General features: G+C 41.6%; 8 protein-coding genes across 8 annotated transcripts; 3 read left to right on the plus strand and 5 right to left on the minus strand. All coding sequences in view use genetic code 12, as the record gives it.

Annotated features, from left to right (window-relative positions):
• Positions 1-19: 19 nt before the first annotated feature.
• Positions 20-2122, minus strand: FUM1 (fumarase). The gene has a single exon (XM_001386650.1). The coding sequence runs from the start codon at positions 1655-1657 to the stop codon at positions 266-268; it is 1392 nt and encodes a 463-aa protein (XP_001386687.1). The 5' UTR covers positions 1658-2122; the 3' UTR covers positions 20-265.
• A 178-nt stretch (positions 2123-2300) lies between these two features.
• PICST_50184 (predicted protein) lies at positions 2301-2639 on the minus strand (the record flags this gene model as incomplete). The annotated part of the gene is made up of 1 exon (XM_001386651.1): positions 2301-2639. A coding segment is annotated over one exon (339 nt), but the record flags the coding sequence as incomplete, so codon positions are not given.
• A 487-nt stretch (positions 2640-3126) lies between these two features.
• Positions 3127-4660, minus strand: HXK1 (Hexokinase; the record flags this gene model as incomplete). Its single annotated transcript, XM_001386652.1, has 1 exon — positions 3127-4660. The coding sequence occupies one exon, from the start codon at positions 4658-4660 to the stop codon at positions 3212-3214; it is 1449 nt and encodes a 482-aa protein (XP_001386689.2).
• A 1023-nt stretch (positions 4661-5683) lies between these two features.
• Positions 5684-6463, minus strand: PICST_33797 (predicted protein; the record flags this gene model as incomplete). The annotated part of the gene is made up of 1 exon (XM_001386653.1): positions 5684-6463. One exon carries the CDS (start codon positions 6461-6463, stop codon positions 5684-5686), a length of 780 nt encoding a protein of 259 aa, XP_001386690.2.
• Positions 6464-6842: 379 nt separating this feature from the next.
• On the plus strand, positions 6843-7784 carry PICST_33798 (predicted protein; the record flags this gene model as incomplete). Its single annotated transcript, XM_001386452.1, has 1 exon — positions 6843-7784. One exon carries the CDS (start codon positions 6843-6845, stop codon positions 7782-7784), a length of 942 nt encoding a protein of 313 aa, XP_001386489.2.
• A 405-nt stretch (positions 7785-8189) lies between these two features.
• On the plus strand, positions 8190-10571 carry TAF5 (TFIID and SAGA subunit; the record flags this gene model as incomplete). Its single annotated transcript, XM_001386453.1, has 2 exons — positions 8190-8251; positions 8285-10571. 2 exons carry the CDS (start codon positions 8190-8192, stop codon positions 10569-10571), a joined length of 2349 nt encoding a protein of 782 aa, XP_001386490.2.
• Positions 10572-11437: 866 nt separating this feature from the next.
• PICST_68488 (predicted protein) lies at positions 11438-12242 on the plus strand. The gene has a single exon (XM_001386454.1). It carries the CDS (start codon positions 11465-11467, stop codon positions 11981-11983), a length of 519 nt encoding a protein of 172 aa, XP_001386491.2. The 5' UTR covers positions 11438-11464; the 3' UTR covers positions 11984-12242.
• Positions 12243-13411: 1169 nt separating this feature from the next.
• PICST_68489 (predicted protein) lies at positions 13412-14902 on the minus strand (the record flags this gene model as incomplete). The annotated part of the gene is made up of 2 exons (XM_001386654.1): positions 13412-13761; positions 13843-14902. 2 exons carry the CDS (start codon positions 14900-14902, stop codon positions 13442-13444), a joined length of 1380 nt encoding a protein of 459 aa, XP_001386691.2.
• Between the last annotated feature and the right edge of the window lie 386 nt (positions 14903-15288).

The following is a 15288-nucleotide window of genomic DNA, read 5'->3' on the forward strand; positions in this document are numbered from 1 at the left end:
GTATGACATGTCAGGAAACAAAGAGGTTTCCCGTGGGTAAGAATAGAGATTATGTTGCTTTCAGTGAAAGAGATGACGTGCAATCCATAGCGTCGTAGACTACATTCACATTAAAAGTGAAGATTCACTTTGTCTATACCTACAAACTACTGTATACTGAGTTCATTGATTGATTAATTCATTAAATATCCTTCATGATGCTACGATTAAATCATACACATTTCATAGATTGAGTAATTAATAGTTATCACTGTTTTACATATAACTAGTCCTTTGGACCAATCATGTTCTCTGGTCTGACCCACTGGTCAAACTCTTCGGATGTCAACATATTCAACTCCAAGCACGATTCCTTCAAGGTAATGCCCTTCTTGTGAGCGTTTTTAGCAACCTTGGAGGCGTTGTCGTAGCCAATCTTGGGGTTCAAGGCAGTGACCAACATCAATGACTCGTTCAATACCTTAGCGATCTTCTCCTTGTTGGCTACAATTCCTTCGACACAGTTGATTCTGAATGACTTGGCAGCGTCTCCGAGCAATCTGATGGAAGTCAACAAGTTGTAGGCCATGACTGGTTTGAACACATTCAATTCAAACTGGCCTGAAGCACCGGAGAATGTAATCGTAGTGTGGTTTCCCATAACCTGAGCACAGACCATAGTCATAGCTTCACATTGGGTAGGGTTGACTTTGCCAGGCATGATGGAAGAACCCGGTTCGTTTTCTGGTAACGACAACTCACCATATCCACATCTGGGGCCAGAACCCAAGTATCTGACATCGTTGGCAATCTTGAACAAAGACACAGCTACGGTATTCAAAGCTCCAGATGTCTCAACAAAGGCATCATGGGCGGCAAGAGCTTCAAACTTGTTTGGAGCCGTCTTGAATTCCAAGCCTGTAAGTTTAGAGACCTCTGCAGCGACCTTAACGTCAAATCCTTTCTTGGTGTTGAGTCCAGTACCGACGGCAGTACCACCCTGCGCCAAATACGACAATCTTGGTAAAGTCTGTTCGATTCTTTCAATGCCAAAGGCGATCTGCTGGACGTAGCCTGAGAATTCTTGGCCTAACGTCAAGGGTGTAGCATCTTGCAAATGAGTTCTACCGATTTTTATGATATCCTTGAATTCGTCGGCTTTCTTTTCAAAAGCAGTTTTCAAGTCTCTCAACTTGGGCAACAACTGGTTCGAGACCTCGATGACAGCAGCTATGTGCATCACTGTAGGGAAAGTGTCATTAGAGGATTGCGACATGTTGACGTGATCGTTGGGATGGACTGGCTTCTTGGAGCCCATAACCCCTCCCAAGAGCTCAATGGCTCTGTTGGAGATGACTTCGTTAGCATTCATATTGGATTGAGTACCTGAGCCAGTCTGGTAGACGACCAACGGAAAATGGGCTGTCAATTTTCCATCAGCGACTTCCGAAGCTGCTTCCCTAATAGCTTTAGCAAGTTTTGGATCCAAGACTCCTAATTCTTCATTGACTGTTGCTGCGGCCTTCTTCAAGATCCCAAACGATTTAACAATTGGTTCAGGCATTCTGATGTCGCCGATATCAAAGTTGCCCAAAGATCTCTGACTCTGTGCTCCCCAGTACTTATCGGTGGACACGGCTATTTCGCCGAAGGCATCAGTTTCGATTCTGGTGGACATGGTTGTGATTTGAATTGCACAAATTTAAGAAGAAGTTGGAAATCAAAGAATTGAACTCGAACTTGCAATTATATACAATTGGTATAGCACCACTAGAACTTTAAATTAGTACTAGTTGGGTAAAAGTAGTGTCAATTCAGTTGAGCTTCATCGCAGTACAGGGCACCAAAACTTTTTTTCAACCATCGGAATTTTGTTCCGATAGTAGTGCGCAATTTCGGCATGATGTCCCGGTGCAAGTATAGATACATAGTGGAACAATGGTCCCGGGCCAGGATTAGTCTGATGGTGTTGCAACATGAGGGGGGAGACGGGCGTAGCCGGTGGCACACGGTTGCAACAGGAAGATATCGGCGATTGAAAAATGTGAAATCTCTGAATCATTCATTGTGATAGTTTAGAGTTTCACTGTATGTACCCGTTCAGCTTCTCATGAATTTTTCAAGAAATGTTCTCTTTTACTTCTTCGTGGACAATAATGTAGTTCTACGTATATGAAATTATAGAATGAATCTAATAGAACGTATAGGTAATCGCATTCTTTGGGCCTCTCTACATACTTTCCTTACTTTTTCCTACACTATCTAGATTCTAGACTTCATTACCTATATACATATCTAGTCGTAGTATTGTGAGTTCACTTCTACAAGAACTTGGACTCTCTCTTCTGTCTCTGTTCTAATCTTCTGACCGGCTGCACCCTGGCCCCAACCCAGTTGTAACGAAAGCCAATCTCGTGTGCCAATATCTCGCCGAACCCCAACATCATCCCATTAATAAAAGGTAACACCAAATTGATAGAACCCTTTTTTATTATATCCCAGAGGTCAAATTTCGTTAACGACGACTCATATTCTTTCTGCAGTCTACTTTCTTCAATCAACGACTCTGTATGCTCTATGTCCTGGTTGTTGACCAACTCGTCAGAAGACAATTGCGCTCTTATCACTGTCAAATCGTTACTTTCTGTTAGCGCATCAACATCGTCAGGAACCTCGCCTTCGTAGTCTTCTGCTGCTGCTTGACCTAAATTCAGGATCTCTTCTACTTCTACTTGTAGATTTTGTTCGACTTCGCCCTTTTGTTTCCCTTCCAAAATAACGGCTGTTTCTACAGAATCGGCAAGTTCTTCTGTAGAATTAGACACGGCTGTGTCTTCCGAATTGTTTGATACTTGCTTCACCAAAGGCTCTTTCAGTATAGCAGACATGTTGAAGATATATAGAAATATTTGGAATTCTCAGCTCAGCGAACTCGTACTATTAGTCTGCCGACTATGTCCCAATTTCTTTTTGTTGTGAACTAAGTCAGAAACACAAGAATATGGCAAAGGCAAACATCTAACTTAAGGCTTGGTAGGATTGGTGGAACCTGCGATCTGGTCATTCCTGTGGCACGTGACGTAAAACAGATATCAAAAATTTGCACCCATTTGTATGAACAGCATCTTCTACAGTATAATTCACATTACAAATTAGCCATTACCTGTGTTATTAGTTATTCTAGCTATAGTATAGTATTCGTACATGGACATTTGACTTAGAGAATGAATTTTTAGTTCTTCTTTGCTCCTACGGACTTACCCTCTCTCAATCTCTTTTCGGTCAAGGCTGCAATGACAGCAGCACCTACTCCAGAACCATCTTCGGCTGGAACAATGATGATTGGATCCTCCTTGGTCTCCCATTGGAAGATGTCTCTCAATCCCTTAGCAGCTCTTTCCTTGAAGCCAGGGTACTTGTTGAAGACAGAACCGTCAGCGGCAGCGTGGGCGGTCTTGTAGCCTCTCTTCTTACAGATAGCAGCAATACCACATACTGACAATCTAGCCGATCTTTCTCCAATTACTTCTGCTAAACGGCGAATAACACTTCTTTCAGCATCGGTTGTCTGGATACCCAACTCTTGCTGGAACAAGTCTTGGACGTCTGACAAGTTTTCGTAAGGGTCTTCTTCAATTCTGGCTGGAAAAGAAGTGTCCAAAATGAAAGGCTGGTTCAACTTGGACAAGTCCTGGTCTTTGAAAAATATTCCCTTAGCCAGCAAGTCCAATAAGGCAAGTCTCAACACCTCACCCAAGTAGTAGCCAGAAATCATTTTTTCAAAAGCCTGCTGGCCTGGTCTAGGTGATTCAGCGTCGATCTGGTGGTCAAACTTGGATCTGGGCAAAACTGCGAGTTCATTGTCGAAAGCTCCGTATTCACAGTTGATAGCCATCAACGATTCTCCAGCTACATCGCCGTGGAACTGGCCCTCCAACTTGGGAATCTCGCCACAGACATCGTAATAAGCACCGTTACAGCCTGTACCGAAAATCAAACCCATTTTGGTCTCAGGGTCGGTATAGGCGGAAGCAACTAAAGTACCGGTGGTATCGTTGATCAAGGCTACAACTTCAATAGGAACGTTTTCCTTCTTGATAGCTTCTTGCAACATTGGAACGACATCGCGACCTTCAACTCCGTCAATGTCAAAACCCTTGGTCCATCTTTGCAAGAAACCTTCGTTGATAGAACTCTGCGATGCTGGGTACGAGAAAGTGAAACCCAATGGCAATGGCTCAGTCACTCCCTCTGGGTATTCGTCTTCCACAAACTTCTTCAAACAACCAGCGATGAAGTCCCACAACTCCTCGCTCTTTGCTGTTCTCATGGTAGCTGGCAATGGGTACTTGGACTGAGTGGTGTCGAAATCTCTGTTTCCTCCAAGCTTGACCAAAACAACTCGCAAGTTGGTTCCTCCCAAATCTATGGCAAGGTAATCACCCGTTTCTTTCCCGGTTGGAAAGTCAAGAACCCAGCCGGGTATCATGGGAATGTTGCCGCCTTTCTTGCTCAAACCCTTCTCTAATTCGAGGACAAAGTGGTCGGTGATCTTGCGAAGAGTTTCTGCGCTAACATTGAAAACAGACTCAAGCTGCTCCAATTCTTTGAGAAGCGCTTCGGGAACATCGTGCAACGAACCCTTTCTATGCTGAGGAGGCTTAGGACCTAAGTGAACCATTGTAATTGAATAGTGTAAGTAGTTGGATAAGGTGTCAACAGAGAAAAGAAAATGAGTTGGAAAATAGATTTCGGTGAAAAATCCAATCTATAATTATTATCTTGGAGCTAATGTCAAAAGGACGGAAGCCTGTACGCAGATTGAGAGAATAATTGCGACGACTGAAGACTACAATATGAGAGTCAAGAGTTCAGGTGAACTAGATCGGTTTTGCAAAGTAAGATTGTCGAGAAATACGGCGACACTGCCGCTTTGTGTTGAGATCCAGTGGCTATACTGTTATTATGGTCGAGTCGACACTGATTTCACTGTTAATTATACAATTTGGATTTGTGGTAGCGCGGCACATCGTGATGGATTTATTCCTTCTATTCGATATGGAGTCTTGCCGAGCCAAGTCCGAGTATGTAAACGTCCGCCGTGGGTTTGTGGAGTTTTGTTGGGTGGTTGCCCGGGAAAATGGCACCACCTGAATCTCGGAAAATTAGGACGCAGAAGTGGTGGATAGATTTTCGGCTGCGTCAGACACAATCTTGAATCTTGGGTGCAAAAGATGAGAGAGGGATACGAAAGAAAGGCAGGATAATATGGAGTTCAGTTTTATGGATATCATAAGGACAGTAACTACTTGGCGTAATGAAATTAAGTATCTCCAAAACAAGTCAAGAACAGTAACGGACACCGTGAATTGGCATTTAGTATGTAAAACTGAAAAACTCAATACAAAAAGAGAAAGAAGAAAGATCTTGCAGAAATTAACTGAATAAGAACAATTATTGGCTTTCCGCTGTTATTTCTTGTGTTGCTTGACATTAGCTGAATGGATCCGATAATCTGAATGTGAATTTACATTTTTTTGCATTTTATCTGTGAAAACTATAGTGATCTCATTTTCGTTCTCTATTTGCAATAAATGTACATGAAGTTCAGCAACCATGGTGGTGACTATCATTAATTATTGTAATCCGGCTACAAAAAATCTAATCATGACACATTATATTTACTATGTAGAAATCTACATCTCTACCATATCTCTCTTGTTGTCTCGTCAAAGCGCTTCATAGACTCTCCCACATTGACCAAATCGTCTTTAATCTGATCCACATATTTGTTCATCTCGTCGAAATTCTGTTTTCTGTAAAGAATATCTCGAGAGCTCTTGGTACCTTGCTCGTCACCAAAGAACTCATCCAACTTTTCCTGTTTGAGCTTGTCTTTATCTACTATTTCATCTTTGTCCGACGGCAACAAGCCACCCTTAAGTCCACCTGTAGAGTGCAAAGCTAAGCTGGGAGACTTAATCGACGCCGCTACTAATTGGTTCAGTCTACTTCTGCCTATGTCGCTGAAATGCTGTGACGACATTGTTTCTAACAATTTATTCTGTTGTTCTTTCAACTTCGTCAACTCTTGGTTGAACTTGTCGTTGAAAAATGATCCCTTCAGCCGTACTTGATTAGCCATACTTTTCACATCATCAAGTACATCGATTTGGGTCCAGAGTTTGTCCAGATACGAGACACTGGGTCTGGCGCTCGGCACCATATCTATTGTTCTCAAGCTAGGAGCACCTTCTCCAAGTATAGTGCTGTTAGCATTTGTAATTGCATCGGTAGCATTGGTATTGGTTCTTGTTAGGCGGGCAGCGCTGGAACCAGACCTGTTGGGCTTTAAATTCGAGAGAGATTGTGGATTCATACTGGAAATGTTAGACACCAGCGAGTTGGAATATGTATGTCTGGGAACAGGAAGCTTCGATGACCCACTGGATGAGTCTGCCGTACGTATATTGGAGGAGCTCATGGCGAAAGATTTGGGTGAACTGAAGAGCGATTATTGGCAAATTTGTTGCCATGCCTGAAGCCGTTAATGGTGTTATCACAGAAATTCACAAAGAAATAGACCTCAGAGGTCACGTGAAAATGTAGAAAATATACGGAGTCTGTCTTTATGAACCAGATGAAGTAATTCGCAGATTACAATTTGTTCTAGACACTTCAGATAGCCACCACTTCACAGTTCAACTAATCATTTTGTTCTCATTGATGTCACAAACCATCTTCTATATATAGCACTTCACTTTCTCAAACTGGCACACAAAATGGGAGATCTTAGCGGAACCCCTACTCGGGGCCAGACTCCAGAGATCACCACCAGCCCACGGCTTAGAACCAGGTCCCCAATGCCTCCCCACAGCTACTTGTTAAGGCGCAACACTCCGATACGACGTACTCCGCAAGTATCGTGGAAGAAATTGCTCTATTTGAAACAGCCTTTTCCAGACAACTATACAGACCAATCATTTCTATCTCAACTCAAGAGAAACACTACCGTTGCCAAATACTCGTATATCAAACTTGTCAAAGATTTCTCTTTGATAGTGTTTTACATTTCGGTGATATTGGTGGTCGTGCTTATGTTCACGGGAATCTACTTGCACCAATGGAGTTCGATGCTTCCTACTATGGTGACTAGTGCTCTCTCGATACTGGGGTTTATCATATTGAAAGTTTTCGATAAGAGCTACAACACTAAAGTAGGCAAAATTGGTTATTATTCTCAACGGTTGAATATGAAATCATTTGTTCTCATTATCTTCATTTTGCTAATCCTTTCGCCGGTACTTAAGTCCTTGACCAAGTCGACTGCTTCTGATTCTATCTGGGCTCTATCGTTCATTCTTTGCGTGTGTAATACGATATTCCACGACTATTCCATGAACTCGTCGTCCCTGGATGTTTCAGAGCTTCAGTATAGACCAATAATATCGACCAATATCTCACTTTCCAACTCTATTGTGCTTGCTTCTAGATTGGGAAGCACGTCTCAGGTATTCTTCTTTGTTCTCTTCTCGATTCAGGTGAATATTCTCCTACCATTGTTTGACTTCAATGCCAGAAGAGCTCAGTTTTACAGATTACACTGGACGGTGTACTTTATCGTCTTCAATTTCGTCAACTATTTGATCATACTATTGTTGGGGACGAAGTTCCTTTTCTACTGGTTTGTGGCTGTATTGGGCATTGTTTTCTTAATGCCAGCATATTTCTTATTTCTCCAGCGTTATAAGAACGAACTACAAGGACCTTGGGACACGGCCAAGCCCATCATCAATACAAACTAGAGTGGGCTATTGATATTTATCTGAACAATAGAGGCACAAAAAGAGTTAGAGATAAGTTAAGAAGAAAAATGCTATATTTAGTGCTTTTGGATAATAGAAGTATGAGTTGGGATTTCAGATCGATTTGACTAAGAACAAACATCAAATATAACTTGATCTATAAATAACGCTATCAGAGTTTGCATTAGCTCCATAGTTAAGAGCTCAGTAGTTTCCAATAGTAAACAGTGTAAGCGGACGCGCACAAATCCTCACCAATAAATGTCGCAATGTCTCCCACCTCTCAGTTTTCAGCTTCGCTAAATATTCAGAACGACAAAAACTGAAAACTACAAATTAATTATATACTACTTTAACAACTTCGCTCTCTTCTTTCACTGCAATTTCTCTCTTTCAACCGTAGTCATGGCTGGAGACAATAATAACAGCAATGCCACCAATCAACCTCACGAGTTGAACCCTCCCACGTCTGTCGGGGGATCTGCTGGCACAGACTCTAGTCAAACACTGTCTCAACCATCACAACCTTCCCAAGCTGGATCGGTACGAGCTCCAGCCAATCAGACGGCATCGCAACCAGCTCAGCCCAGGGGCCAACAGCCACTGTTCTCACAAGCAGATTTGAACCGAATTGTTCTTGAATATCTCAACAAGAAAGGATACCATAGAACAGAATCAATGTTGAGATTAGAAAGCTCCAATACTCCCACACCAGCAGTAACGCCTGTGAGTCCAGCGACAAGTCTGTTGGCTAGTCCAGGCGAAATAGTATCACCAGCCAATGCTGCTAGAAGGGAAAAGGAATTAAAAGATAAATTGAACAAGAACGACCGCGAGATGAGAGAATTGAAGGAAAGACAAGCCAGAGTAGAGCGAGAATTGAGAGAAGCAAGAGACAGAGAAATTCGCTTGGTTAAAGAGAAGGAATTGCGCGAAATCAAGGATTTGGAAGAGAAGAAGAAACGCGAAAATGATCCAGACGTCTACTTCACTGTGTACTCTATGTTGAAAAAATGGGTTGATACGTCGTTGGACTTGTACAAGCCGGAGTTATCGCGTGTATTGTATCCGTTGTTCATCCACTGTTTCTTTGAGTTGATCTCGAAGAACTTCGTGGATCTGGGAAAGCGGTTCTTTGACAAATTTAAGAGCGACCATATTATCTTGCACGGTGTAGAAATCAACCAGTTGGCAGGCATTCTGTTGCCAGAGCATTTGAAGGAAAATGAGTTGGCACTTGCTTACAGAAGAAATAAGTACAAGATCGTTGTTTCCAAGACGTCGATGAATTTGTTATTGTACTTTTTGCACGAAAATGAAGCTGTAGGTGGAGCTATCTTGATTCGTATCATCAACCAGTATTTGGATACAGTCATTTCCAGCGCCAAGCTCGACAAAGTAGACCAGGAAGGCGAAGCCAATCCCGAAGAAGGAATTCCACAGTATGTGGCCAAGACAAACGAAATAGATAAATTCAACGAACAACTGGTAAAATTGGGAAAATTCCCTATCGACCCTGAAGTCCAGAAGGAAGTAGAAGCTGAGCTCAAGGTTAAGGATGAGAGATCCTCTCCAGTAAATGGAAAGACTTTGGTAGAAGAATTCGCTGAAATGACAAAACCAGAAACAGATTCTCCAGCCAGAGAAGCTTTGCCTCTTCCTCTTAAGGACCATGCTGATATCAAAAGAATGATATTAGATGTAGAGGATTCCAGATCCAAGATCAAGTTGGGAGCCTTACAAGCGTCTGCCCCTTCCGTTTGTATGTATACTTTCCACAACACTTCCAACGACATGACATGCATAGATTTCAACGAGGATTCCAATATGATAGCTGCTGGATTCCAGGACAGTTTCATAAAGTTGTGGAGTTTAGATGGAAGACCACTTAAATCTGTATTTAAGAGAGATCGCTACAACTCTGACAACACCCGTAAGCTCATTGGCCATAGTGGTCCTGTTTATAGCGTGTCATTCTCACCAGACAACAGATACCTTTTATCTGGTTCAGAGGATAAAACAGTGCGACTCTGGTCGCTTGACTCTTACACAGCTCTTGTATCATACAAGGGACATAACCAGCCTATTTGGGATGTCAAATTCTCACCATTGGGCCACTACTTCGCTACAGCTTCTCACGATCAAACTGCCAGGTTGTGGGCTACAGACCATATCTATCCCTTGAGGATATTTGCTGGCCATATCAATGACGTGGACTGCGTAGAATTCCACCCTAACTCTAACTACGTGTTCACTGGTTCGTCTGACAAGACATGTAGAATGTGGGACGTACAGACTGGTAACTGCGTCAGAGTGTTTATGGGCCACACTGGGCCTGTGAACTGCATGGCAGTTTCTCCAGACGGTAGATGGCTAGCCAGTGCTGGCGAAGACAGTGTAGTCAACATCTGGGACGCTGGAACTGGCAGACGTTTGAAGACAATGAAGGGTCATGGCCGTTCTTCTATCTACTCTTTGTCCTTTTCTAGAGATGGTGGTGTCTTGGTTAGTGGAGGTGCCGATAATACTGTGAGAGTATGGGATGTCAAGAGAGACACAAATGATGCTGGACCGGAGCCAGAGATGTTTTCATCTGTAGAAAATGGCTCCAGCAATGGCTCTGATCCAGAAGCTGCCAGAGCCAAAGCTGTAGATAAGGTCAATAAGAAGGAAATCATAGCGACTAGCGACCATATGACGGCTTACTTCACTAAGAAAACTCCCGTGTACAAGGTCCATTTCACAAGAAGAAACTTGTGTCTTGCTGGTGGAGCATTCATGAGTTAGTATAAAAATTACATTGTCTGTATTATTACATATAAATGAAGTCATTTATAAAACCAAGAAAGAGAGTAGAATATGAATGTAGTTTTATATCGAACAAGTAATCACTTCAGAAGTCTTAAACTTTGCCAGATGAATTTGATGACTTGATGACGAGCAGATAGACGACACCAATATCATTCTAGTTTGCGATAGGTGGAACCTGGAAATTGTGGCACGAAACAATTCAACTTCTCTGAACTTTGCCTAGTATCAATTTCTAGAGTTGACCTTCTACAAGATTTGAATCTAGCTCTTTTCTTCAAATTTTTTCTCATGAATTTCATTCATGAAGACTTTATCTACTTTTTAATCATTTCGATTATATAATATACTCCAATCAGATCTATTTCCAAGTGTATAATTCTTGACGATTCATTCTCTGACCCACGGTCATTTCGCAGTCGGTGGAACTCTGCAATTTGAACATTTTTTTCGCAGACAAAATCTCGTCAGAAAATGCAAAAATTTTCCAGACCGTCGCCATTCCTGGCTTACAAAGACTCGCTTGAATTATAGTGCAAAAATAAAATATATAGACATCCTTCTAAGGTATAGCATCTGGTAGAAGGTCATCGTGAATGGTCCCCACCTGCCTAATTAGGCGAAGGTGATCAGAATAGTGCCCGTTCTTTATACTAGAAAGAGATTATACAGTGCCGCATTGCCTAAATAGGAATTAAATTTGCACAAATGTTGCAACCGGTACCGTATTTCTCGGTCGTGTACAGGAAGTCAATAACCCCAGCTTACTATAAATACTTTGCCAGCTGCTCGAGGAAGTGAAATTTGGTGAAAATTCTCTTTCTATTCATTAATTCATTAACCAACCTAATCATTACAGCTTCTCGTCAAATATGAAGTCCTCTACCTCTGCCATCGCCGCCGCTGCCGTTGTTTTATATGCTGCTTCCGCCCAAGCTGCTGATGCTTCTGATGTTTCCTTCTTAACAGCCTTTGTAGGTGACTTCAAGGCTCATCCCAAAGATTACCTCAACTTCTTACAAACCGCAAGTTTTCCACCAGAAGTCACTTCTTTGGCTGCCCAAGTAGGCACCTATACTGATCAATCATACACAACCTTGTTGGACGATCCAAATGTGAATGTGTCTGAGTTGAAGGATTTCGCTACAGAATTGCCATGGTACACCAGAATAGAAGCTGAAGTCGGTACTGCTGCTAAGACTTCTGCTGCAGAGACCAGCAAGGAAACCAGTGCTCACTCAGAAACTTCTGGAGCCACAACTACGAGACTGACCAGCACTGCTGAACTGTCTACTTCTGCAACTTCTACTAGTACTGAAAATGCTGGTAACGTTGCCAAAATTGCTCCTGTTGGTGCTGCCTTGGGTCTTGCTGTTCTTGCCATGTTCTAAGCAGATTATTAATAGCTCATAGTCCACGAGCTGAACTTGTGTAGTAATTGTTTAAGCTCCACGCTTTTTACGCTTGTCTAAGCAGATGGCATAGCCACAAACGAACCTCCAAGATGATTACGACCCCAAAATGTTACTAGCCCTGGCAATCAGGTGCACCCCCTTCATCACCTGATACCCCACTCGTCATAAAACACATTTATTTAACTTTTCAAATATATCTGTACATTATAAATCTCATTGTTCTCATATTTGTTCTGGATGACGTTGACGTAGAAATAGAATCTGCCCGTAGCTTCCATCCTCTGGCTCATTATTAATTCCCGAATAGGCAATTTGTTGATCCATGCAGGCCCTAGCAGCTGCAAGCTTCAGCACAGCCGACTTGGATGGAGATGGTCTAGTTTAGACAGCTGAAACGAACAGTGGGGAATGCTTGAAACAAACTCCAATGTTGTACAGTGAAGCATCGACGTCGGCCCGAGGGTATCTTGACGGGTCCTGGAAATTTATTGGCCGCAGTTTTCTGAAAGTGTCCTCTCTACCGAAAATCTTTGGGTGTAAATTGTCGTTAGCTTGTAGAACTGCTTCAACTTTGTATTAGCTTTTCAATATATGTTGGAGTTTGCAAAGACAATATAATGACGTAATAAAACAAATATTTATTCGTTTGGTCCAAATTCTATCTTCCTCTTTTTCGCAACCGATCAGCAATAGCCCGTAAGATCAAAGTGGGTTCTTTTTCGAACAAGTTGAAAGACAGTTCACTGAATGTTGATTACAATCTAGAATTATTTCCAAGTGTATGGTTTGCACTCTCGCCCAACATCGGCAAGGACAACATTACTTTCTAAGAACTACGAAAGAGTTGTATGAGTGTAACGGCTACATTAGATAGAGATTTGTCACCAAGCTTTCGCATGCCAACGCAAATACTGTGATAAATACAAGAACTTGAGAGTACTTTCCTTAAGACCGACTAGTATCTTACCCCGTTTTAGGTTCTGAATTTAACAGCAGCATCGGCGAAATAACATTAAATTATGCTAAAGATGACAAATTTTGTCCTAAAAATGGTGTTAGTGTAGCAGATTAAGGTACTTCCACGTTGGAGGCTAAAATTAGTTATTTGTGGAAGTGCCGTGGTGTCTTCCATAAAATCAAATTTATCTGAAAGTGAGAATGACAATCATCGACAGAAGAGCGACTGGGATATGAATGTATGAAGCTCACTAAGCTCATCTTCATTTATGCTGCTTCGCTCGCAGATGATTGGCTGCGAAATTTTTTTATATTATTTTTTAATAGCATTTTCTATGCTTGATAACCATTTGCGACTTTTAGAATTAAGTATTATTAGTGATATTCATATAGCAGCTTAAACTAAACTAAAGAATGCTACATGAAATAAAATCTACTAGTGCCATAGACTTAGCTGTCTATTTTCAATTTATAGAACTAGATACTCTCCTCTGTCTGTGATATCGGAGCCGTGATATACAAGATCAAGAATTGAAGATTCCAGAGAAAGTTGTCTAAGCAATCATTAGGGATATTGTTGGATATCTTGCTTTCACGTGAATCGTGCTTGAACTCGTCATAGACATCGGTAACGTTGTTAATCAACTGTACAAGGTTCTTGTTGAGAAGATTGAGTCCATGCTCGAAATCATAGTTCTGCAAATCGTACTTGCGTCCAGACCCAGAGAGTTCTCCTGAGACTTTCTCAGTCTTGGAATGGTCGTAGTATAATGTGTATGCAATGGGTTTTGTTTCATCTATATTGGAGCCAGTGTCCCGCTGGACTCTTGTCGGAACCGTGCTCGCAGATACCGAGGATATGGGATCTATTATAATACTTCTGTTTCCGTCGGAAACCATCTCGTATTTTAGATGCAAATTTGTGATATGTGCCAAGCAAGTAATGACTTGAACTATGTATGACAATCCAGCATTGACCTGTTCGATGTTAAACGCATGGCTATCGTGTTCATTGTCGAATGTTGGTGAATAATTAAAGTTCTTAAGATTCTTTTTGTTGTAGTAGCAAACTTCTAAAAGCTCCTTGATGGATGAGGGGAATTCCATACCCATTATAGCGAACTTTACACTATTGTTGATGTTGTAGATGGGTATTATTTCCTGAATAACCTTAGTGGTTAGTTGCAACTCTTCAATTAGTGAAGGATATACGTTGTTTTCTAGCGATTCCTTGATAGGTTCCAACTCCGATTCCAAGAAATCAAGCTGGTTACTGCCCATGTCCAAGACCGAGTTGAGTTTATCACTTGAGAGCTCCTTTATCTGATTGATTTTAATCTTGGTATTGTATATGTCCGAAGACAAGCTGTCATTTATAGCTTTCTGCTTATTAATAGATTGTTCTAAAACCTGGTTGCGGTTGTGTAGTTTTCCTAGCACCATTTTGATGTTGTCTACGTTTGTCTCGTCGTAGAAGGATTCTACGTGTTTGTCTATGAGAGACAGTAGTTTATGTTTCGTGTGTTTCAACTCATCCAAAGAATTGGAAAGATTGTTCAACGAACGTAAGGAGTCAAAGTCGTACGATTTCAGAACATTCTGTCTATCTGTTGAATTTAATCTTTGTGTTGTACTGAGACTTCTAATTTTCGCTACGGCTACCCTGAGTGAATTGGGCATGACATAGGCTTTTTCATTGAGGTACAATATTATGGAATTCGTTCGAAAATAATCCTCGGTGTTGTGAAGGGACTTTCCAACGTATATGAGCTTTTTCAAATCTATTCTATTCTCAGAAAGTAAGTGCCATTCTGTATTTGTGTTTGAGTTCGGAAGTTTAGAGTACACTGGTTTACACCATATCTTGACAATGAAGTTGGCAGAGTTGGAGGAAGCGGCCGTATAGGGAAGTGAAATTGCCAGGAAGTTGGGATTCATATTGGTTTCTCTGATTTCGCTGATGTAAACTAATTTTTCGTCGTTTTCACGTTTTCCTGGTAGATGCAAAGTGATGAAAGAATCGAGCAATTTTCGATTGTTCAAAGTTAGAAGCTCTGAATAGCTTCCCGGGAGATCTAATGGAGGCAAACCTCTCATGAGTGAGCCTCTTCGAGAATGCTCATCACGTTTTGATGGCGAAGTTTTAGATATCCATTCTGTACTGAAGTTTGTAGGAACGGATACTCTGTTAGGAGTATGGGCTACTAGGTCGTACGACAAATAGAGATTACGGAGTGAAATGGATTGCAAATGTCGCAAGCGGGCATCACTGGAACTGTTCATGGGGAATAGAAAGCATTGGCATGTGGATCAAGGAAAAATGG

This window comes from Scheffersomyces stipitis, chromosome 8 (assembly GCF_000209165.1).
Source record: "Scheffersomyces stipitis CBS 6054 chromosome 8, complete sequence".
NCBI lineage: Eukaryota > Fungi > Ascomycota > Pichiomycetes > Serinales > Debaryomycetaceae > Scheffersomyces > Scheffersomyces stipitis.